General features: G+C 40.4%; 1 protein-coding gene across 9 annotated transcripts in view; it reads right to left on the bottom strand.

Moving 5' to 3' along the window:
* The window catches only part of PPM1B (protein phosphatase, Mg2+/Mn2+ dependent 1B), a 43,345-nt gene extending 21,567 nt beyond the window's left edge, over window positions 1-21,778 (bottom strand). For 2 of the 9 annotated variants that reach the window (XM_083494741.1, XM_083494737.1), the window contains exons 1-3: window positions 20,860-21,272; window positions 4,736-4,872; window positions 457-1,325 (exon numbers count right to left, since the gene is read on the bottom strand). In XM_083494741.1, coding sequence (XP_083350867.1) covers window positions 457-1,302 — 846 coding nt within the window. In that variant the 5' untranslated portion in view covers window positions 1,303-1,325; window positions 4,736-4,872; window positions 20,860-21,272. Of the gene's footprint in view, window positions 1-456; window positions 1,326-4,735; window positions 4,873-20,556; window positions 20,775-20,859; window positions 21,273-21,368; window positions 21,479-21,642 lie in introns of those variants that run through there. The other 7 variants (XM_083494739.1, XM_083494743.1, XM_083494736.1 and 4 more) reach the window with 7 other exon arrangements.
* Between the last annotated feature and the right edge of the window lie 4,013 nt (window positions 21,779-25,791).

Genomic DNA, 25,791 nt, shown 5'->3' with positions numbered 1-25,791 from the left:
TTTACTTTATTCCTTGATATCTATTTCCACCTTAATTTGCACAACCATTAGTAGAAAAGAAATGCTGCACCATTCATTGACATTCCTTTTAATATATTGATAATCAAAGTTCATTTAAAAACATTTCAGGATACTCAAGGAAAAAACTGCTCAATTCTGGCAATCCAAGCCTTCTGCATTCACCTCCTGAATACTGAGAAACACTGTCAAAAATAATCATTTTCAAATGAACTAAGCTGCACTACTGAAGTTGGATTTTATCAATCCTCCTTCAAAATCATAAATCCAGTACCTGGGTGATCTCCTAACAAGCTTGCAATTGCATGAATTTGCACTGACTCATTCTTTACTGGAAAACTATCCTTTCAATGCTATTTTACTAGAGTAAGTTTTCTGATTTTGCAAAGAAAGAAGAACTTTATTCAATTATTCGGAGAGAAAGAGTAAGTTGCATACCTTGTGTAAACAAGTATCCACTACCCAATTGCACACTTTTTCCAGATCATCCGATACTTCAAGCCTAGACTTAACAAATTCACAGAGCTCCTCATTGCTCATTACATCCCAGATTCCATCACAAGCCAAGACAATAAACTCATCTTCTTCTGCTCTTACAATTTCATAAACCTCAGGTTCCGGAGAAACAAGTTGTTCTGTAGGACCTTTGCCATCCACACATTTGTAGTCATAGTCCCCCAGAGCACGAGAAACTGCTAACGAGCCATTAACACGCTGGATCATGACACTCCCTCCTGCATTCTGGATTCGCTCTTTCTCCCTTGGATTGCAAGGCTTGTGATCCTGTGTCGAGAAGCAGACTTGTCCATTCCTATAGAGAACAGCACGAGAGTCTCCACAGTTGATAAAGTAAATGTGCTCAGGTGAAATCATAACTCCCACTGCTGTTGAGCCACTCCTGTCCATGCCATTTCTGAGGTCTGAAAAATTGCGCATGTACTCATCAATTTTCAAAAAGCCAGTTCTGATTCCACTCTTTACATTTTCCACTGAGGGTTCAAGAGCAGAGCCGGGCTGTTCTGTTCCCCTGAAGTCTTCATTGTTAGTGATGTGTTCTAATAAGTGGTTTGAGCAGTAATTTGCCACACGAGATCCTGCATGACCATCATAAACAGCAAAAAAGGACCAGTCCTCTAAACCATGAGGAATTCCTACAACAGCTGTGTGAGCATCTTCCATTTCCACTCTCCATCCTTGCATACTGCTGAGGCCATAGCGCAGCCCATTTCCTGCCCCATGAGCATTATGCTTCTCAGTTTTTGGTTTATCCAAAAATGCACCCATGTTTACCTAATTTGCAAAGAAATCTGCAAAACAAAATGTGACCATCAATACAAGTAGTATCAACTAGAAATCATGCAAAGAATTGTTTGAATCATTCAACACAACCTGACCATGGCTGCCAAAACTATGGTGAACAATAGATTGGCATGGCAGACAGAAAGACGACTAATATCTGGTGTTTATTGTCCCTATCCTTTCCTTTTAAGTATTATGAAAGCAATCTACTCATGCAGACCTCTAGGGACTGTAGCATCAGACTATAGGTGGGAAAGTAACGAACATAAAAGCTCCTCCATATAAAAAACATCTTGCACACAGAGAACTAATGTCTGCAACCCTGTACCACAACATACTGGTTTCCATGTGTAAGGGGAGGGTGCTTTATTTGCTTCTTTAAACAGAAATTAGCAAACATGCTTACTTCTCAGTTACAGCCAGTATAAAGTTGTACAGTTAAGTGTTACTCCATCGGACTCTTATGAATGCACAGATTGTCTCATGGCTTCCTTCCCTGAATCAAAACTGTATATCGCTTACCGATTAAATGCACCCATTATATAGCTGGATTACAGAAATTTATTGATTACGATGCTGCTATGCCATTCTAAACCAGAGCTTCCATGGCCTATACTAGCATACAGGTGTTTGATTAATTCCTTTGTATTGAAATGTTAACACAAAGAAAAAAAGAAATAAAATAAAATAAAAGGTCTTCCAACATAAACACAGAATCTTATGTTCTCCGCAACCAGGCCAAGCTACAATTTAAAAAGCAGCTTTTGCTTCATGTACATCTACAGGTATACAATGAATGTTGACACATCTATATAAATATATATATTAATATTTCTTATTTGCTTTTCTATTATATCTCACCAAGAACACATACTATGTTACAGTCATGCACAAAATGTTAAGAAAGACAATTGAATAAATATAAAACATGATCAAGTAGTAGTAATAATAATAATAATAATAATAATAACATAACTACATTCTTTCAAGTTATTTAAATCCTATATATCTTTACTTTTAATTCCCTTCCACTCTTTCCATGGTTTCCTATCTGATCTTTTAACTGCATTTTCTTACTCTTCTAAATTATTTTCAATATTTTACATAATCTCATGTTGTAACATATACTGCTGTTTTTTCAACCTGTTATGATAATTTTCTTGTTATAAAACTTTTCCATATAATCTGTATGTAATATCCAATCCTCTTTCAGTCTCTTATCTTTATTTATTAATCTGTTTGTCATACTGGCTAATTTTATATATTCTAGTATTTTGAGATGTCATTCTTCTCTTGATCGGACAATATCTGCTCTACATTTTTGTTCAATTAGAATTTGGGCAGCTGTTGTTACATCCATCCATAAGTTAATTTGTTTTTTGGGGGATTTCTGTCATTATTATTCCCCAAAGAAAAGCTGGGTTCTTGGGAAACATTCTTTTTAAACATTTGCTTGAGTACACTATCTCCCTACACAACCACCATAAGTGATAAAATGGTATGTTGAAACATCTATTTTACCTTAACACAACATAAAGTAGGTAGCATTTGCTACATTCTATGAACCAGTGATGCAGAGGAATAATAGCACAATTTCAAAAGGGTCCTCATATCAACACACCACACGACTAATATATTAAGAGTCAAGCAGCTTTAGAATGAAATCTTCTGAAAAGGATCACTACCGTTCAGCATTAAAATACACTTCAGAAAGCTTCACAAATATTTTAGTTGTGCTTCATTTATATACGTAGGATTGCTTATGTGCAAAATGTAAGCATTTCAGTTCAGAACACATATATGAGATAAACTATTACTTTCATTTATGAACAGGTAACTGTGAGCTAGTACCAACAGGTCATTTCACATGTAATCTGGTTTGTTGTTTGGGGAATGAGCCTTATGCCAACAAGCTACCCTTACTACATGGTCTTCTTTCCTTTTGTTTTTTAGGCAAACCAATTTACCATTCTACCTGAACCAGCAAACTGATTTCCCTTGCCCTCCAAACTAAGGACTGCCACCCTGCTTTGGAGGTCAAAGGCAAATCACAACTTTTCAGTTCAGATACAATGGCAAACAATGCTTTAAGAGGGGCAAGTCTGAGGTTTCATTAATTATTCTGAATAATGGAGAGAGAACTTTGCCAACTATCTTATTCAGCAAGTTGAGTATCAATAAAACTTTAGGGAAGTAATCGCAATTCGAAAGGCTACCACAATCAAGTTGTATTTTGCAACTTGTTATCAATTCTACTGGGCTACAGTGTATGTGGAATGAGTCTTCCCAACAGTTCTGGCCACATACCATGAAGCATATGGCCAATAGTGGCACCCACACTGGAGGTCACTGGATTATGAGAGCACAAACAATTTAACAATGTAGCATGGATCTAGATACAGTGGTGCCTCGCAAGACGAAATTAATTCGTTCCGCGAGTTTTGTCGTCTTGTGATTTTTTTTCGTCTTGCGAAGCATGGTGTTGGGAAAGTTTTGGAAAAGCTTCAAAAATCACCAAAATCTTTGAAAACCTCAAAAAAGCTACCACAGTTGCTCCTCGAAGTCAAGTCGCAACTGTATTAACAGTGTTAAGAAAAAGGAAACAAACTTGCAAGACGTTTCCATCTTGCGAAGCAAGCCCATAGGGAAAATCGTCTTGCGAAGCAGCTCAAAAAACAAAAAACCCTTTCGTCTAGCGAGTTTTTTGTCTTGCGAGGCATTCATCTTGCAAGGTACCACTGTAATAGTTTGAGAAGACACTCCTGGATCAGGCTACTGGCCCAACTAGCCTAGAATCCTGTTATCACAGAGGCAAACGATATGCCTCTGCAATCAGGACTTTTAGTGCAACAGCACTCTACACACTTGAGAATCCCAGTAACTGGTATCTAGAGGCATATTGCCTCTGACAGTGTAGGCAGAGCATAGCTATAGACATTTGGATATACAGATGTCTGCAAGTACACTTTTATTTTATTTCTTTCCAACATTTCTGATAATCTAAAATCCAGGAATTGCTTGTTGCCTGGAACTGCCAACTTTAGCTCTAGGAAACAGGATTTGTAGTGCACAGGAATAAGGCATGAAAAACTCTCTAAAGCAGTGCTGGGCAACTTCATAATGAATATATGCATGTAAGAGAATATACTTAAATGTGTCACAAGCCAGCTAACGGTGCCCTATATTTGATTGCAGAAATTGTAAGCTGCTACTACTAAAGGCATACCACTAGCTGACCTCCATTTAACAGCCTGAAAATGAAGGATCACAGATATAATGGATATTTAAAAGGAAATGGATTTTTTTATCAGGTATCTATTCTAAACAAATAAATGCTATTAATTAATATGGTTCCAACATGTAGAGAGACCAATTATGTGTTTCATTGCACTGCGTCTACAGTAAAAACAGTATTTACCTGTCAACTGCAGCTCTGCCAATTTTTGCACAGATCTAAAACCTTAGGGTTTACATTCCTTCAGCCAACAGGAACTGATTAAGCTTGAAAGGCTTCAGATAATGCAGGATGCAACATTTATTTTAACTCGGAATTTCCTAAGAGAAAAAGTAGTAGTAATTAGTACCTCTAGATTATACAACGAAACTAGGAAACTAAGAATGTAGTAAAATACCCTTATGTCACTCTTCTTATAGTACATGCTTCAGAAACACATACGAAACCAGGAATTGTTTATCCATTTATACTGTGCTTAACATAACGCTGAGTTTTAGAAAAGTCTGTCAAACAGTCAGAACTCTATTTGCTCTATAAAGTGACCACTTACAGGGTTGCTTTACTCTACAATAAAGCCTGAAAATTTACTTCATTGACTAGTTCAAGCATTTTTGGCACCAGACTTATGGAAACAAAGCATTTAGCCTGTTGAGAAGAGCCCATTCCTAATAATCTGAACCCTGTTTAGACAAGACTGCTAGATTGGAACTAGTTTTGAGGGTTGAGGATAGCCTTTTCTTTTAATCCTGTTAATAAATAAGTACAAAACAAACTTGACAAGACAAACTTGAAAAACAGTTCAGAGTAGCCGGCCATGGATTCCCAGAGGCTGCAGAGTCGCCAGCCATGGAAGTTCAGAAATCAAGTCTCTGGCCCATAAAACATGAGAATTACTAAGACAGTTTATCTAGTCAAATACTATGGGCTCCTGGCAACACATATTCAGGCTTCTGCCACTATACAATTATAGTGAGGAGAAATATGTTACTCCTGTCTTGCTGAACCACTGGAACTACTACTATTTCTACAACTGTTTTATGAACAGTTAGACCAGTGATTGTAAAGGCTAACATGGTATTTTTTTTGCAACACTATGCAACTACCTCTGGGGTTCTAAAAGATATTTCTATATAATCTGAGCACTTTCCATAAATGTGCACTTGCTGGTTTTTAATAGAAAACACATGAAGTTAATGGTTATTTGTGCTTAAATTTATGTGGGTACAAGAAATTACATTTTACAATCCTGCATCTTTACCAGTGTATGAAGCTCATATCAAACTAAAATATTCACCTCTTATTAATAACAGAGAAAGTGAAGGAACACCAACTAAATGGTTTCAACACTTATATTATGTAGCACTGATTTTAAAATATGGATATATTCAGGAATTGTCAGAAGCTGTAGATTTAGACAATATGAATCATTGTATCATCAATAACAATTCGACACAGTGGTCCCTGGCCATGAACATACACAGGAGAGACTTAAAAGAACCAATTTTAAAGAGTTAATTATTGCAACTTCAGCAAAATATTAGAAGCTGACTTTTGTTGAAGGAAAGCCCCTATAAGCAGTTTAAATGCTATCTTGTTCTTCACTGCCTATCACCTATTTATAATCCTTAAGATCTTAGCTGATCTGGATTTGGCATCAACAGGGATTCTATATTTGTTTTGAACCCATCCAATGAATTGGAGATACTAGTAAAATATACTGCACAATGTCAAGTATGACTGGATACATTATGTGAGGGAAAGTCTTGGAGTTAATAATGTGTAGCTTTCCCATGCACTGTCATTCATAAAAAATGAAGACTTGCCCAACATAGCGTTCTAAGAATATTTTGGACTGTAGCTTTCATTTACAAAAAATGTTGGGGGAGTATCTGCTTCTGTATCCATTTCCTCACATGACTCTCCACCCCCTATCACAACTGCCACAATGCAACACAGTTTTCCTCATATGGGAAAACACAATGCTGCACTTGGGCAGGCTTTTTGCGTGCTCTTTTCCTGACCTTAATGTTAAAAGAGAAGACAATGACTATAGCAGCTGCAGGATTCTTTCTTCTGGTAGGATCAGGAATCTGCTCCCTCTTGAGTTTACCTTGTACCCACCATGGGGACAAGATACAACAATGAAGTACCCCAATGGCCAAGGGGTGGAACAGAAGTATATCAGCACCACCATCTGATTTTGGAAGGATCAGAACAGCCATGTGTTCAGTTCTAATCCTGAGAAGTAGTCCAAAAGGATACTGTGGTTAATGGTACTGAAAACAAACAGGTGTCCAAAAAACTAATAGTGTCATACTCCCCTACCCACACATACCCCTTCCCCTGGCAACCAAGGTGGACCTTGTCCCAAATCTAGGTCTGAATCTTACTGCAAAGGGTCCAAATAATCAGTATAATCCAAGCACTGGTTTGAGTTGTCCAACTACTACTTTACTGAACAACGGGATGCTTAAGTGTCCATGATTAACACTCCTAGATTAAGGAATCATGGAATCAGAGTTGGAAGGGTCCCAAGGGTCATCTAGTCCAACTCCTTACAATGCAGGAATGCAGTGAATCTCAGCTACAGGAATTGCAGCTAAAGCATACATAACAGATGGCCATCCAACTGCTGTTTAAAAACCTCCAAGGAAGGGGAGTCCACCATCTCTCGTGGGAGTCTGTTCCATCACTGAACAGCTCTTACTGTGGCTTCACCACTGCCTTCTTTAGAACTCCATCCCTCAAGAAGACATTAGTTATCTCCAATGATGTTCTTGAAGTCCTTCCCTGGTACCTACCAAAGCTACTGAGAGAACATCCCCTTCCAACTGCCCCTTTGGTGGTAAGGTTACTTACTCTTTTCTCCCTTGCAAAGTACATAGAGATGAAGGAGGAAGCTGGAAGAGTAACCCTATTTCAGGTTTATGTTCTTCAAGGTTCAGATTATTTCTACTGGATCAGAGATCCCTTGGAAAAGTGAAGTTTGAGGTGGCACTAAACAACTGGCCAGAAGGAGTCACTCACCTAAATGTGCTCACAGCACTCACCTAAATGTGCTCACAGATAAACAGGTTGATGGCCCCTGCTCTGAATGCTGGTGGATTATATTCCTGCCCGTCAGCCATACTGGCTGGGGATGGTGGAAGTTGAAGTAAAACATCTAGAAGACCAGGGGTTCTCCAAATAATCTTTCCTCATAACTGGAGAAGGGATTAAACTTAATAGCTATGCCCATCAATTGGCATACTGGAACAATCAGCACTCAAAAGGACTTAATTTATAAGTAAGTGCAGGTGTTTCTTCCCTCCTCAGGATAGGTCCTGATTCTACAAGCCCCAGACCCCCAACCCATATTCTATGTGTATCCTAACCTCACCTGAAGTTTAAGGATTTATCTACTGAGAAACTGCCAGAGACAACTATCTTTCACACAGATTGGTAGCTAGGATCTGGTTCCAGCCATTGTGTGACCTGCCACTTGTTTTCTGGTTGTACCCACAACACAATATAAAGGGGATACTGGCATTTAACCAGCAGTGCATATAGGGCCAGGGGCCAGGGCCAAGAGTAGATGCACTTCCAATTCATTTCCTAAGTGCATGCAGTTTTACTTGAGTCCTAAAATTCACATGATTTAACTATGGGTCATCTATAGAGAAACCACTGCTGATAGCTCAATTAAGGAGCTACTGAAGATGTTATTCTTGTTTCAAACAGTTCCAGTAATCAAAGGGGCAGCAATTTTCAAAAATTGGCAAAGAGAAATTTCAAGGTATATCTGGCAGGGTAAGAAGCCGAGGATAAAATTTAAGATATTGACAGATGTGAAAGCAAGAGGAGGCTTCGCCCTGCCAGATTTGAAATAGAACTATGAAGCATCCTGCCTCTGTTGGTTGAAGGAATGGATGAAATTAGAAGATACTGATTTGTTAGATCTGGAAGGTTTTGATAATAGATTTGGGTGGCATGCATATTTGTGGTATGACAAGAAACGTGTACATAAAGGATTTGAAAACCACATCATAAGAAGGTCTCTGATTGAAGTGTGGGAAAGATATAAAAACTTGTTGAAACAAAAAACTCCATATTGGTTATCGCCGTTGGAGGCGATGAGCGTGAAGAAAGTCAATATGACTGGGGGATGGATGACATATGAGAAGCTAATAAGTAAAAGAGAAGGTAAATGGAAAATGAGACCATTTGAAGAAGTTATGGAATATGTTAATGATTGGTTGCATTTTTTTCAAATTAATGAAATGTTTAAAAAAGATTTGACTCAAGGGGGTTTTGCCGACAAAGAATCAAAATTCCAGACAGAAATATTGAATAATGATTTTAAAATTCTAGCAAAAATGTATAAGATACTGTTAGAATGGTGTACAAAGGATGAAGAGGTAAAATCAGTTATGATTGATTGGGCCAAAGACTTAGGACATAATATACAAATGGAAGATTGGGAAAAATTATGGAAAGAAGGTTTAAGATTCATTGCATGTACAACTATAAAAGAAAATGTGATGAAAATGATGTATCAATGGTATGTAACTCCGGTAAAATTAGCAAAAATGTATAAGACAAGTAATAAATGTTGGAAATGTAAAGAAAAAGAAGGTACATTTTATCCTATGTGGTGGGAATGTAAGAAAGTAAAAAGCTTTTGGGAAATGATTTATAATGAATTGAAGAAAATGTTGAAATATACATTTGTTAAGAAACCAGAAGCATTTTTATTAGGCATTACAGGTAACGAGATAAATAAAAAAAAGAAGTTATTTTTATATGCAGCGACAGCAGCAAGAATACTGATGGCCCAGAAATGGAAACAGGAGGAGCTACCTACCTTAGAAGAATGGAGAACAAAAATGATAGACTATGCAGAACTGGACAGAATGACAGGAAGGATCCGAAACCGACAAGATCAAAGATTCACAGAAGATTGGGAAAAATTTATTGAATATTTGCAAAAATTAAGTGATAATCAGATTACGTTTGTAAGTTTAACGAAGCATTGTGATGGGAAATAAGTATTAAAATGGGATGAAGTTCACAGTAATAATATAAATAATAAAATAGAAATATGTTTAAAGTTAAAAAATGAAGGATTCGCAGACAAGTTGAGGGAAGTCGAAAAAAGAGAAATAAGATGCAACTAAGATGTATGGAGTGTATAATTTTATTCTGTATATATATATATATATATATATATATATATATATATATATATATATGAGATAGCTCAATTAAGGAGATAAGAGTTCTTCATCCTCTACCCCTGCAAACTCTACCTTTGGTTCTTTGATCTGTCATCTTCAACTCTAGCTACAGTGTAGCTCCTGGTACATGCACCCAGATTTTGGGAGGGAGGGGGATCTGTGAAGAATCTGAGACAAGAAGTGTAACGCTAGCTGCACTCTTCCTCTTGCAACTATCATCCTCAACTATTTGTTGCCTGAGCAGGTCCTTTATGATTAGCATCTTTTCATCAAAGATGTCCATTCTCCACATTCCGTTTCCCCCCTCTTGCACCTTGTACAATTACAGCTCGAGGTCTGCAGAGTGATTTAGCCTTATGTCATGGCATCTTGAAAGGAGAGCTCTGACAACGAGAACCATGTCAGGTTTTAAACAAACTGAATAGCAGCACTGTCAAGGTTATCTCATTAAAATTTTACTTCAAACATTGTTTCTCTTTAGGAATAGTGATTACAGGTGTAATCACACCTAAAGTAAGGTGCTGCTGAAATGGTTTCAGTTTTATCTTCTCTGCTGAAGAAACATGTGAAATAGTAAGACTTCAATCTATTCATAACTCAGAATTTTTCCACTAAAATTTGTTGTTGTACGTGCATAGCACCTCTGCTAACACTAGGCCAAGTAACAGTGACAGGCCAAAAGTCATGCAGTAAAGCTTCATGACTGACTGAGGGCTTGAACCCATCATCCAGATACCACTGATACCACTATGCTTCCATAGTGTGATTTGCTATTTAGAGCCAAATGTGCGCTTTTTTCATTTTAAAAAAAACTGCGATTCTTTAGGAATCCCCCTCATATGCAAATGGTGCCATTTTGGCTATATAAAGACCAGCACAATGAGAACTGAGTTGGCTATTAAAAAGGCAAAATATTTTATAATGGAAATTCAACTAGTGATTAGTATAACATCACCAAAACAGTTCCTTTTAAATTTCATGAAATTATTTAATATGACTTTCCACAACAGCTTACAATTTAGGCCTAGTGCTCAATAATATAGCCCAGAGAAGGGGTACAGTGGTCTAAGGCAAGAAGTTTTCAATAGACAGATAAGGAAAAGTAAGTCAGAAAATTTGGAGAAATTGTAAGTGTTCAGCAGTGGTGTAGCGTGGGTTGTCAGCACCCGGGGCAAGGCAAGTAATTTGCGCCCCCTAACCCGTGGATTTGCACCCCCCAACCCTAATCCCCAGATGTTGCGCCAGGCCCTCCCTGCACCCCCCACGCTACGCCACTGGTGTTCAGTGAACTCCTCTTTACCCCCCACTTTTTATTTTTTACTGCTGCTGTTCAATCCTTGTTTGCTACTGTTTAGTACAGAAGGTCCAACTTCAAACCGACAGTGCTAGAAAATTGTCAATGTGTTGAAATGACCGTTCACCTAACAAGCAATCTTTGTAAAGTTCTTATCTGGGGTGGGGGTGGAATTTGAACCAAGTACTCTACTTATGCACTGAAGTTAGCCAAAGGCACCCCTCCTAGATTCAACTGCTAAGAAAACAGTTCAACCTAGGACTAGCACCTAGTTACAGTACTATGCAAATCCTCCCAGTATTTTGTTAGAGAGAAGTGGCTGAGCCACATATGCATTCAGAACAGTTTTAGTTGCAAAGTCTACTGGAATGTGATGGGAAATTAGTCTGATGTTAAAGGAAAATAATATGGTAGGGAGAGATCTGCAAAGTTATCTTTTTATCAGAGAATCTGAGTTCTGTTGGTGGGAAGAAGAGCAAGTGATACAGTGGGAACACCACATGGACCCAATCAAAAGACTCAAAACATACAAGGTTACTGACTACCCACTTCTGTGATTATGTTAAATACAAAGTCAGAGCCAGGAGGATGCATGTGTTCTGTATTTTATTTTTGTTCTTCATTCAGATACTGTAAATATAAATCTATTACTTAATTATTCCTTTTAGTGATGGTGTTTCAATATGCAATAAAGGTTTATCCTTTGAGTTTTTGTTGTTGTTGTTTGGCGCCAAGCAGAGAGATTTGATTTCTAAGAGACTTTAGATCCCCTCATTCTAGCACAAACTCAAGTAGTGGGTTTTGATTTAAGTTTTTAAGAAAAAAGGGTAGGATGAAAAAAATTCATTTCACAGGTCTAGTAAGTTGTGACCTCAACATATCTAAAATCTCACTTACAGGTTGACCTGGTAGCGTGCAAATCCTTTCCTACCATACCCTTCACTCAGAAATACAGCATCTTTCAAAAGATCACCAGTCTATCCGCTTCCCCTCCCCCAGCCAGCCAGTCTTCTGTGGCTCAGTCCTCACTGGGCCCTTTTGAGGTTTTTCTTCTTTCAATTTTTTTTCTAGAGTTTTGGTGCAGGAGGTTATATTTCTTTTAATTCCCCCAAGCCTGCTGATCTCTCCTGTTGTGCATGGATGGTGTTATTTTGGCTAAATAAGACCTACCTGCAATTATGCAGGTCTGAAGTGTTGACGTTAAAAAATAAGTTATAATTGTCATTTCAATATTAAAATAGTGATTTTGACTTAATAGTATATACAATAAAATGAGCTCTATTGTACTCAGAAGCAACCACAAGCCTACTTTTTTCAAGTGCCTCCAAAGCCCCTGCACATGTTCTTCGGATGCTTTGGAGCACGTTTATAAACCTGACTGTTTCCAGCATAAGCTGTCCCAGATCCATGCATTAAATATACACTGACTTTTTTTATTTAAGTACACCCAAGTGTTTATTAAAACACATTTATTAACACACTACTGCCGTTACTAAGCTACATATTTAATTTGTATTTTTTAACCTGCATTATGAACTTTCATAAAACCTCTTTAAATAGACAGCAGCATTATCAGAAACAGGATCACAATAAAATGATGCATTGTCATCTACATTGGGTAAATGATAAAGTAGCCCAAAGACTGTATACAGTGGTGCCTCGCAAGACGAAAAGAATCCGTTCTGTGATTCTCTTCGTCTAGCGGTTTTCTCGTCTTGCGAAGCAAGCCCATAGACGGATTAGCGGATTAGCGGCTTATCTGCTGATCGGATCAGCTGATAAGTGGCTTAGCGGCTTAGAAAAAGGGGGGAAAGGGAAAAAAACCAGCAGGAACTCGCAAGACATTGTCGTCTTGCGAAGCAAGCCCATAGGAAATTCGTCTTGCGAAGCACCTCCAAAACGGAAAACTCTTTCGTCTAGCGAGTTTTCCGTCTTGCGAGGCATTCGTCTTGCGGGGCACCACTGTACAGGATGATGCCTATAGCAGGCAAAGGGCCAGTCAGGAAACATGCAGTATTTTATGTAAATGTCACTACATGACAGTATGCAGTATAATTGGAAGCAGTCAAATTCTCAATTTCCAAACATATTAGGAACCTAACAGCTGTTCTAGTTCTCACCTAGTCTCTGTGTGCCAAAAAATTCCCTTCTCTTCAACTGACAGTACAGACCTGACATCAGGACAGACGTTTTGGGGAAGTTCATTGACTGTGGACAAACGTTTTTGACAGATAGTTAAAAGAAGAGAAACTTATTGACTCCATTGTTCCCTTTCGCATTTAAAAGGAACAAAATATCGACAAAATATCTGAAGAAGGAAAACTTTGTTGCTAGATCTGCTTTTAATAATAATAAAAAAAGATGGATACAAATAGAAATTGTTTCCCCTTGAGGGAGCTTGTGAAACTGTTATTAAAGTCGAACTGGGGAGCTTTGCAGCTGTAAAGATTAAAGATTGTGGGACCAGACTTCGACCTTGAACAAGAATGTGCTCAGAGGCTCTGGTGCTTGCCTTTTGCAAGACAAGTGCTTTATTGGAACAGTTACATGAGAAGATGGATTTGATGACTGTTGCGATCGGAAATTTTGGACAGGCAATGGGTACCTATATAGAACCCACTCAGGAATTAATCCAGGAATGTGCTTTGACAGATCAGATGAGGGAGGAGGTTGTTGGTGGACCTCGGGTGGCAGAGATGGAGGGAGCTGTGGCCCAGCAGGAACATGAGTTGGTGGTTTTGACGAATGAACCTGGAAAAAGCCAGATTTGGAGAGATGGAGTTCTGTTTGGCTTGGAGATGGGGGGCTGGATGGACCCCCCTATGCAGGGATGTTTTGACCTTTCAAGTCTGGCTTTGGGCCGGGGGGAGTTCGGAGTTGTGGGGGCCCTTAACTTTGGAGGGACCTTGAAACATACCTTTAAATACCACATGGATTTCAGTGTTGACTATGGAAAAGGGGCTGACTTGTCGAGAAGGGACAAAAATATTGTCAAGCTGGAGTCTCCCCGAGTGAAAGGAGCAGAAGACAAAGTAAAGTATGGGTATAAACATGAAGAAGACCTGCGGAAGGGACATGGAAAAGACTTAAGAGCCTGGGATATAAGGTTACCAGGTTGATGGACTAGATGGATAGGATAGAAAGGACTGACAAAACCCGAGACCAGGAAGAAGAGACGATGGATGAAGATTGGAAGAAAGTTTTAAAAATTTATTTAGAAAAGTATTGTAAAATTAATGAGTATTAGAAAAATGTTGGAATGAAATTATTTGGCTTTAGCAGGAATGTTAAAAAGAATTATGTAAGAATATGTTATGGTTAAAAGAATTTGGTATAAATAAGATTTAAGTTTTAGGGTTTTTTATGGTAAGATAAGGTTAAAATAGATTAAGGTAATTTAATGACAGAATATTGTGAAAGATGCAAAGGATTTGCTGAGATAATTAATAACTAGAATACAAAAAAGGGAGGTGTGAGGAGGTCGATGAAATAAGTTAATGAAAGTTAAGGATTTGGGAATATTAGATTTGTTTTTAAATTTTTTGTTTATTTTTGGCGTTTTGATTTTGATGCATTGTGCGTTTTGTTTTTGACTTTGGTTTTTATTGATTTGTAATTGTTACTTTTATCTACTTTTTTCTTTCTTTTTCTCTTTCTCTTGTTTTATTCCTTCTTTTTTCTTTGTAACTTTAAAATTCTCAATAAATATCATTTTTTTAAAAAAGAGTATATCTTGTATGTTTTCAGTTGTGCCAAATTCTTCACAAAATCCCTTGTTTTGCTCTTTATTAATATTATTCTCCTTCTTTAGACTCCATCATTTTAACCTCTTAGGTCACATATATATCCTAGCTGCTATAGATTTTTATGTTCAGACTCCACATTCTATCATAGGTTAGAAGGCTGAGAAGAGTGCTAAAATAGTAGTACTTCTGCCATATTAGAAAATACCACAACTGACTCTTTATCGCACAATCTAGAATGAAGCGGAACCACTGGTGAGAGGTAAAAGACAAAGAGCCTGCAGAAGATTTCAACAAGAGGCAATCTTTAAAGAGAAGATTGGATTCCTTCCCCCGCTGCCGCCTTTAACTAGCTAGCTGTGAATTAAATGTCACCCTGTTACCAGACATTGGAAAACAACCTACCAGCATGGTAGGGCCAGTTAGACTAAGGCGTAGAAGATCCAGGTTCAAATTTCCAATCAGCCATAAAGCTCAATGGGGGACCAGCCACCTTTTCTTAGCTTAGCCTACCTCACTGGGTTGCTGCAAGGATAAAATGGAGATGGGAAGAGCCATGTATATCAGCTTGAGCTCCTTGCTGGAAAGGTGGGGTATAAATATATTACACAAAGATCAGCAGAAAAATCATTCCACCACAAACACACATTTAGAGAACTAAATTGTATAAATTTCCAAAAGATTTGGAAAGGCAGACTACATATCAGCCCACTATTCCATGCAACTCAATTAATTTAACCGTTCTTCCATGCCAAGTTTCATATACAGTTCTCTGAAATATTGTTCAAATACAGAATATGGCCTGGTTAACACATACTGCTAAATCATAGCTTGTTACGAGATCTGTAGCCACAGTCTGTTGCTGGCTTATGGCTTGCTTTAACTATAGCCTATTATGTTATGCATGAACCTAACATCCTTCTTTAACCATGGCCACCCCAACCTACAAAGGCATGAGGCAATAGCAGGCAGAAAACAAATCAGACTTTGGAGAATTAGGTTTGTTTGACAATTTGTGGTTAACTAGTGGTTTGTTAAACAAATCATGGCTAAGTATTATGTGCAAGCTAGGTCTATGGCTATAAATACATAGAATTTTATTATTGCTGCCATCTCATATTTCAAGTCAAATCCTGTGCATACCATGTTGCTCCCTAATATGTGGCCAAATTTCAATGTGTGGCCAAGTGTCTCAGTATCTGAAAATGCTTCTTAATATTCAGGCTAAAACTTTATGAATATGAGAAGAACAGGCTTTTACTTTTTACCTACCTTCCCAACTGTCCAATTCCTATTAATATATTTAGCATACATTTTATTCAAAGTTCACCTCTACTCTCCAACTACTACACATAGTGTTCTCATTTACCATTTATTGTATCATGGTTGCAACTACATGGTAAACTGAATTTGTTTAGCATCTGGCCAAGCTGTAATGCAAGCATTATTAACACATGGAAAGCAGGATAACAGAACCACAAAGCACCTTCCTCGCCATGAGGATAGATATCACGCTGCAAGTGGTCAACTGAAATCACCAAAGGACCACAGAATCTGTCATATTTCTGGCCTACTTTATATATAAGCTACTTATGCAAATATACCGGTATTTACTAGTCCACTAAAAATTTCAACTGGTACATTTACTAGGTATTGTATGTCATGCATTCTTACACAACTTATTTCACATGGAGACTTGCCAAAGACTGAACCTCTTTGAAACACTGGAAGGTATTTCTATTATTTATAATCCAAAGCATATTGTGCTTTATAGAGTATTGTAAGCAAGGCACACCAAGGAGCTTGCAATCTCAATTTCAACCATAAAAAACCAGGCAAAGTCTGCATGGCTGAACAATGGGCCATCTACTTTCAGTAGCTTTCAATGAATAATATTAATCAACACTGAATTAAAACTGATACTTAGCCTTTAGGCTCTGAGAAATTGGCAGTGCTTTTAAAGGATACAGATGAAGTACAAAATTTATTAAACGTGGAGCTAAAAATAACTTCACCCTTAACATTGGTCACTAAGTAAAGAAGGTTTGAAGTGGTTGGGAGGAGAGAAAATGTATGTTAGGGTTCAAAGCTGAGGGATGGAAGGGGTTGGAAGGAACCAAGCTTCTGAGCCATTTCAATTCTCCCTCTGCTTAAAAGATAAAACATTCATAAGCGCTAAAATGGGCAAGATGGTACTTAGGCTTTGGCAAAACTCCACAGCAATTGACTTCCATTGCCACATTCTTCTTGTCCACATCCATGCATCCATATAATATTCACACATATTATCAAGATGGTTCATGGATTCAAAAGAGTTGAAAGGGACCCTGAGGATCATCTAGTCCAACCCAAATATGCAGCAACCGTGGCATTATCAGCACTCCAGTGGAACCTCGGGTTATGTACCGTCCTCCTTACGAATGCTTCTGGTAACGAGCTCCATTAATAAAAGCGTGCCTCATGTTAAGAACAGTTTCGGCTTAAGAACGGACCTCCAGAACGAATTAAGTTTGTAACCGGAGGTACCACCGTACACTCTAACCCACTGAGCTGAGGTGTAAAAAGCACAAGCTCAGCTGAACACAGACATGTATCCTAGGCCCTCAGTTTTAAAGTCTGTGTAAGACCTAAGTTTTCAGGATTTCCCAGGTAAGAACCAGCACTAGGATAACTCAGGCCTAAACATAAAGCTACAGATCCCCAGTTACCTGCTTGCTTAGGGCACATCAACTTCACCACAAAAATGGACAATTGCTAGAATTTTCTTCTCACTTCCATTGCAATGATCTCCCCCCCCCCCCCCGCCAGGTGGAAAAAGCTATGCAGCTTAGTCTGCCTATATTTCTCAACTTTCCATTATGGAAGGAGTACACAGAATAGAAAAGAACAGAACAAAAAACAACAGTGCTACCATGATTGTGTAGAACAGCCTCTCCTATCCATTTACGGCTAGAAATCTATAGTAGTAGTAACAGGCAACTGAGGGAAGGGGGCGTACACAGCTGGCAGCAAGGGGAAGGATTAGGCAGGCTTGGTAAATAACTTTGCCTAAGCCTGTTACCCTTACCCAATTTCAGCTGAAGGTGAATACTGGAATAGCAGCAGATACCCCAGCAGTGTTAACCCATGGGCCTGTTTCCTGCAGCCCATGACCACAGAGACAAATCACAAAGGAGGGAGCCATACAATCTACAAAGTGGGAGATGTTGGCAAGTGACTGTTTTTAAAACCCTGGGGAGGTAGCTGATAAACCATAATTTAGCAAAAGCCACCAGACATGAGCAGCGATTTGAGCCTGGCTTTCCATGGCTAAGCTGAACACTCTTAATCAAAATGTCTGAAAACATTAAAGCCAAGTGCCAAGTTGTTTAATTAAAAACTAGTCTTCACCTATTTAGCAACCTTTCCCAAATATTCCTGTTCCACGGAAAATTGCACTTCCTGTCTTTCCAAATGCATATTTCCATATAGTGACCTGTTAACTGCTAACACATATTTCCCATACCGTTATCTGATCAATAAGAGAGCAGTCTATTACTACTACTACTACTACTACTACTACAGCAGTTTATTATCCACTTTAAGACTAGGTTGATCAGGTGTGTCAAGCAAAAATTGCCTCCACGCAACCAGGCGCATCCTCTACTGATGATATATTCAGCCCTGCACAGTCTTAAAAAACATAAGCAGTGGAACATAAAGCTCAACATGGCAAAGTGGATCATGGCTATTCTCTTAAAACAAACTTGTCTGGTCAGCTGTGGTGAGTTACACAGCCATTCCTTCATGTACCAAATAGTGCATGATGTTAGAACCTAGTCCTAACCCTTAGGGAGCAAGTAGAGTAGGAAATTAGCAACTAAAGGATCACTGAGGTCAAATCCGAGTGGTACAAGAGGGCCCCCCCCCACTGTTCACTCAAGAAGGAAAACTGATGTGTTGAATGACAGTCAATGTGTTAATGGGTTGAGCTAGCAGTATGCCAGTGGAAGGGGAAGCTGGTCCTCTACCTTGCTCAAAGTAGGCATCCACTAAAGAGCAAAAGAGTGCTTAACAGCTGTGCATGCACCCAAGTTCTGAGTAGACGCCACGGCACATGTGACTGTCTAAAAGTGTTTGCTACCTGTCATAATCTAATTGTAGGTCAAGCCACAAAGAAGTGAGAAGAATAGCCATTGATGGTTTTACATATGGCCAGATACCCAAAACAACCCTACACCAAGAGTTTAAAAAGGTCCAACAGGCAAATGCACTCAGTTCATCAATTTCTTACCCACTCTTCACCCAGGTTATGTTATCCTGTGGGGACAGGATTCTAGTCATCCAGCACTGGACCTACATTCACAATGATATGAAGGATGTTTGCACAAAAACCTAAGTGTTTTGGCTTACTCCCTAGTTTGTTCTACAAGAGCTTCCATTAAGATGGCTCCATGTACGAAATGCACCTCTCAATACAGAGCAAATAAACAGAGTTACAGGGCATATTCCTGACCTAATATCTTAACATTCATACGACTAATGTAGGCCTGCAATACTTGATGCCTCCATCCTCTACTGCTAAAAAAAGGCATACAAGTGAAATGATAATTCCCCAGCCCCCAAAGAGCCCACAGTCTCAGGGCATTTTAAATTTACTCCAGTCCTTTACTAATCTTGTAGGTTTGGACTACATTCTTTAAACTAAGCAATTCTCATAGCCGAGCATAATTTAAATCCAATTCCTAATTTTCAATCCACCACACTAGTTTTTCAACCCTGACCCAAATCCAAAATCCTGCACCTTTCACTTGACCTATCTTCAAATAAGCGGAACATGATGTAAGCCTACAGACTGCCTTCCTTAAAACATATTTATACTATGTTTTCACTTTTAACACATAAGTAACTATTATTTATATGGAAATAGTGAAGACTAAATCAGCCAGCAAATTTCATAAGCCAAGTCAGAACTTTAACCCCAGGTCAGCCACCTACAGGTACAAGTATCCCCCACTGATACTTCCCATTGCTACATCTGACATGGTCAGGATCAAAACTATAACCAGCGTATGTCACTGGTAACCCAAAAAGCCAGGTCCTTTCCGCAAAAGAAAAGGTTAGCCTCATACTGTGCAGAAAGCACATTAACACGAAAAACTGCCCACTTCAGCTAATCTTAACGGTCTGCAGCAAGTCCAAAACTTTCAGGCGTTCGGACATGGGTGCTTACAACCTTTTTTTAAAAAAAAATTAAAGCAGGCTGAAGGAGGAGTGAATTCTAAAAAAACCCACAGCAGTGTGTTTTGTGATCGTGGCCGGGAACTAAATAACGGGGCCTTAAACAGACAGTGATTTTTGGGAGGGTAGGATGGGGAGATCGCCGTCAATGCAGGCCTCTCTGCTTCCCGGGGTTAACTCAGACAATGGCGAGAAGACCGTCGTCGTCGTCGTCCCCCCACCTCTCCCTCCCCAGTCGGCATCCCAACCTCTCCCCTATCAAGCTCAGGCCTCTCTCCTTTTTCAACAGCCCGACTCCACGCCCAATCCCAAATTGAACATCCTACACCGAGGCCCGAAGCAGAAGCGGCAGCAGCTCCTCCCTCCCCTCCCACTCAGCCCGATCTGCCATGAGACGCGAGACGAAGAGGTTTCTCCCCCCCCCCCTCGCTGCCGCCCGCCCAGCCACCCGTTTCCATCCCGCCACCCCGACCAACGATAGCCGGATCTCCTCCTCGCTCCCCTTCTCTTCGCCCCGCTCCCTCCTCTTACCCGGAGTATTACAACGCAGCCACAAATCCAGCCATTGCTCCTCGGCCGCCTCGCCTCGCCCCTCCCGCTCCGAACTACGCAGTACGCAGAAGCCCCCGCCGATGCCGCCCGTAACGCCAGCGCAGGCCTAACCCCCGAGTGAAGGCCCGAACCCAAGCCGCCCTCTTCCCGCCCTCCTCCCGCAGCCAACCCGCGCTCGAGGCCTGCTGCCTGACGAGGCCCCGTCCTCCTCCTCGCCGCCAGCCTCTCCCCTCCCTTCCCCTCCCCCGCTTTCCCTCAGGCGGAACCGGCCTGGGCCTGTACCTGGCGCCGCAAGCTCGCCGCTCGGTTAGAAGCCCCCCAGCTGCCCGCGCGCGCAGGCGGCCTCCGTCTCTCCCGACTAGGGTTGAGGTTAGGCCACAGCTCGAGGAGCAGCAGCAGCAGCCGTCTCTCCCGCCTCCGCCTCCTCTTCACGCAACGGCCTCTCCCTTCGCGGTCGTCCGCTGTGGCAGTCCGAGCGAAGCCAGCAGCACGGACATGTTGGGAGCCCCCGTCCCAGCGGCCGCTAATGGGCCGTCCCTCCCCGCCGCGCAACGTCAGAATGCACCGGGCGGGGGGAGGGGAAGAGCGCCCTCTCCCTTCACACAAGAGCCTCAAAGTGGATTCGGTCCTGCCGGCACGCACACGCAAAAGAGAAGGGTGAGAAGCCCTCTGCCATTGGCCGCAGAGGCCGTCATTCAATGCGCGGCCCTCGGCTCGCATCCCCATTGGGTATCCTGCCTGTCAGGTTCTCGCTTCTTGGTTGTCCATTGGTTCGCTCGCTTGCCACTTACTCGCCAGCTTATTTCCACAAATGCCCGTTGGGTGTACGCCTCTGTCTCAGCTTTGTACCAATTGGCTGCTGTCGTTGCCAATCAAGTCTGCCAAGCTCGCCGTCCTCACCTATGCGCAATATTTTTTTAAAAAAACATAGGCTATGCAGTATGGAATGTCACTGGTCGAAGTAAGTGCCAATTAACTTCTTCTCCCGCCCCTCCCCACTCCTTTCTCTTACCAAACGCTAACTTCCTCCTATTTTCCCCCCCACCTCCATTGTTCCCCTCTTACTATTGGCTGCGAATGTTGCCTATCTTCGGCAGCTTCCGCGTCCTTCATAATAAGCTTCTCAAATAGCCAAGGACGCAGGCGTGAATCCCTGCACATCGATTGGGGGGAGGAGGGCGGGGTATGAGAACGAAGGCGGTGTTTGAAAAGCAACCGAGCAAGTAGCCCTTCCCTATTCCACCCCCCCAAGGCCACAATAGACCCTCTACGCTGTGATTGGCTGAGCACTGGAGCGGCCTTCTCTCCAGTACTTACCAGGAACGGGAAGGACGGCGGAGGATGGGGAGGGGGAGAAAGAACAGAGAGAAAAATGCCCGTATGTTCTGTCGTATTACATCATCGCTAACCAATAGGAAAGGTTTAAAAAGGCCTTTAGGTAAGAACGCGCTAAGGCCGTACAAAGGCTGAGGAGAAGCCGAGGTGGTCTGTACTTGAGGCGCCTTCGAAGGCACGCAGATTCACAGTGCAACTTTACACATACATAACCCCTGGGAGGTTGTAACTGCAGCCCCTTCACAAGGAGGCTTACTGTTGCCTAGGAAGTGACAGGACTTCAGCCTTCAACTGGGCCAGATGCTTTAGCATCTCTACAAGAGCCGTTCGTCCCAAGGCATTTTGGCACCTGAGGCAAAGCAAACTGCAAATGGCGCCCCCTCCTCCCCTCTGGGGAAGAAGGGACGAGTACAGATCTACATCAGGAACAAGAGAGGAATAAAGCTATATGTTGGGGTCCACTGGGCCCATTGATCCTGCCGTCCAAGGCCACCGCCTGACCTTGCCTCATAGGCGGGTCAGCCCTGATCTAGGATTGTCATAGGATTCCTCTTTTTTGGAAGATGAGCTTTTTTAAAAAAGGAATTTACAAAAATTGTTGAGCTGGAAAACACGAATTTTTTATTGGCTTGCCTTAGATCCAGGAGAAAGCACCACATTTTGGAAATTCCCCACGGACAGAAAATCCATATGGATGGCAGCCCTACCTGATCTCCATTCAGAAGTGACTCCTGGTATATGCAGCCAATCCTGTAAGAATGGCCTTGTAGGTTGGCAGCCTTGCCAAACCTTTATTAGGCATTACAAATATAGGCCATCATAAAATGTCCATATATAACATTTTAGAATATATACAAATAAACAGCCATGTAAAAATATGTAATAACGAGGATTTTCATTTCAGTTTCTCCCGCCATTCACCATTCTGAAGAGATGCTATTGATAAAAACTCAGCCACCCTTGCAGTTACTTCCAGGTTCATGTCAGACAGATAACGAATCTGATATTTTCATTGTGCCATGGTGTTAGACTACCCAGAAAAGGTGATAGCACATGTTTTGTGTAGCTGGTTGTATAATGGACAGTAAAAAAGAATATGTTCTAATGTGTCCAGCACATTCAGAAAACATCCACAATGCCTATCGTTTTTGGGGATGTTTAAATATCTGCCCTTGACCAAAGCTGAGGGGGAAACATTCAGTCGGGCTAACGTAAAGGCCCTGCATTAGACTGGAATTATTAATTTTGAAATATAAGTGACCCTGTTGGATTTAAACCATAAAACTTGGGGGAGCAAATTTTATTTACAGCTGACTCGATGTTTTGTTTTTCAGTGTCCCTTAATATGATTTGAGGGACACTGAAAAACAAAACATCGAGTTTTGTGTGATTTGAATATTATGATAAATATATTTCTCACTTGAATTATGCAAGAATTCTAAGTCAATGCCAATAGATCTGATTTTGCTATGTAAGAGTTGCAACCATCGGGATTTATAAGAGTCCCGATTTGAAGGTTGGCAACGGAAGTGGCAATGCAATCGGTATTTTTTAGTGCTTGCCCACACCCAGTATTCTATCATGTGTATACCTAGTTCTACACACATCATCTCATACTTGATTGAACTTGGGAGCCCCAGGATATGTCTCAAGAAACTTGAGTATCTTATCTAAATCACTATTACCGTATATGCTTGTATCCATATTGGGATCCTAAAAGGTAACTGGGACGACACTTTAGCTTGAAAAATTTGAATAGCAGCTGCTATAAATTGGTTACCTTCCTGAAAATAAAAACGAGCTACTGCTGAGGAGGTACACTTTGCCTGTTTTATAGCACTTGTGCGATGGTTTGACCAACTTGAGTTGCTCTGGAATAAAATTCCAAGATATCTGGATCTTTACTTGCTGGATTTCTTGTCCTCTTGTTTTCCATTTCTCTCATTTCCAGGAATTAGAGAAGACCAGATTTTTTATCTTCTCATAATTCATTGAGAGTTTATTCGTTTCACAATAGGAAACCAAGGAAAGTAAAAGACGTTTCAGTCCTATCCTCGTCAGTAATAATAATACCACATCATCCACAAACAGTAACAGTGGGGCCGGGTTTTGATTGATTTTGGGGGCATGTGATTCTATTTTTTGAATGTGCTCTGGAAGATCTGATAAAAATAAATTAAAAATAAAAGGGGCAATAATACACCCTTGTTTTACACCTTTCATATTAGGGATGTCGGAAGAGAAGTGAACTTTGGCACTGGGTTTGATTGGGCAGATGTTAAAGGAATATAATTTCTGTATTAAGATTAACAAGCGTGGATTGATTCCTAACTCTACAAGCTTCTTCCACAATATCACAAGATCAACTGAATCAAAGGCACCACGAAAATCAACGAAAGCTTCAAAAATATTGGATTGGTTTTGAACTCTATATTTTTTAACCAAATGTGTAAGTATGAGACAGTGGTCTAAGATAGGGCAGCCTTTGGAAAAACCTATTTGTTCTCTTCCTGGTAAGTTTAGATTTTTCATCCAGGTAAGTAATTTAAGTAAAAGGTGCTTAGCATAGAATTCCCCTATCACTGACAGTAGACTTACTGGTCTGTTGTTCTTTGGTTCACTCAGATCACCTTTTTTGAAGATTGGAATACTTCCTGATCTAAGTCATATTTCAGGGATGATTTCATATTTACCAGTAAGAGTAAATAGTTGAGCTAGGGGTTCTGCCCACGAATCTATGAATGTCTTAAATAATTATATTGGTAAACCATCCGGCCCTGGCAACTTTCCCAGTTTTAGTTTTAAACTATTAATTATCTCTCTAATTTCCTCCTCTTTCACCCTTGGCCACTCTTTTAGTTTATCTAGCTTGTTATTTTTGGTCTCCTTTTCATTCAATTTACTATGTAGATAATTAAATATAGAAATGAAATACTGAGACCATTTAGATTCTGCAACTGATGGGACATTTGATTGGTCGCCAGCTTTCAGACCTCCATACACTAGCGACCAAAGCACTTTGTTATCAGTGTGCTGGAGCACACTTTTGTCAGATTCATGACATGAATTTGGCCTTAGTTGGCAAATAACACATCTGGTACAAAGGAAGAAGGGTGGAAGGAGAAAGGTCCCAATAGTAGAGGAGGTATAATCTGTGACATTATTATGCCAAGCCCCAAACCCTATGCATGGAGCTCCCCCTCCACTGAAACATGTAAATCCTACTGAGTTAAAAAAAGGAATAAAAGTAAGTGTGCAGAACTATCCCCAGCATCACAACACGGTGTCTTTAGGCTACTGTCAGGGACTTAGAACCCTGCCAGGTCCCATCAACGATGCCTATTTTTTTTAAAAAAAAAAATCTTGCTATTTTTTACTAAATTTGATGTGATTATTAAAAGTTATGGGCAGTGTTAAGTTGTGGGTGAACATATCAGATGACACAGCGATTCTTCAGACAGCTTTTGTTTATTCACAGGCCAGAACAGAACTGAACTGAAGGGTTCAGCCAACCTGCTTATATAGAGCTCAACTACAAAGCAACAGTAACAACTTTCTATAACTATCCAATCACTGAACGTCACTTTCAATTCCTTATTTGCATATGTGGACCTGAGTGAAAACTCTACAGTATTCCCCCTGCTGGCCCAGGATGAGAACTTCAGTACATAACAGGCAGGATTCACCTAACCAGCGCCGTCAGTGGAAGTCATTGCTCAGGGTTTTCTCCCTTCTTCCCCACATGCCCCTGCACCCCCTGAAACTGGCTCAGGGTGGTAGGTCAGAAGAACCCACGAAACAGCACTGAGGGAAGGAGATGTATGTTGCTCCTATCTGGCTTGCACAGACAGAATAACTGGAAGAGTGTGGTGTTGATTC

The sequence above is a fragment of the Podarcis liolepis genome (genome assembly GCF_965112155.1).
Source record: "Podarcis liolepis genome assembly, chromosome: 3".
NCBI classification, from domain to species: Eukaryota; Metazoa; Chordata; class Lepidosauria; order Squamata; family Lacertidae; genus Podarcis; species Podarcis liolepis.
The sequence above is the reverse complement of the archived record's forward strand: the minus strand, read 5'-3'. Positions and strand labels throughout refer to the sequence as shown.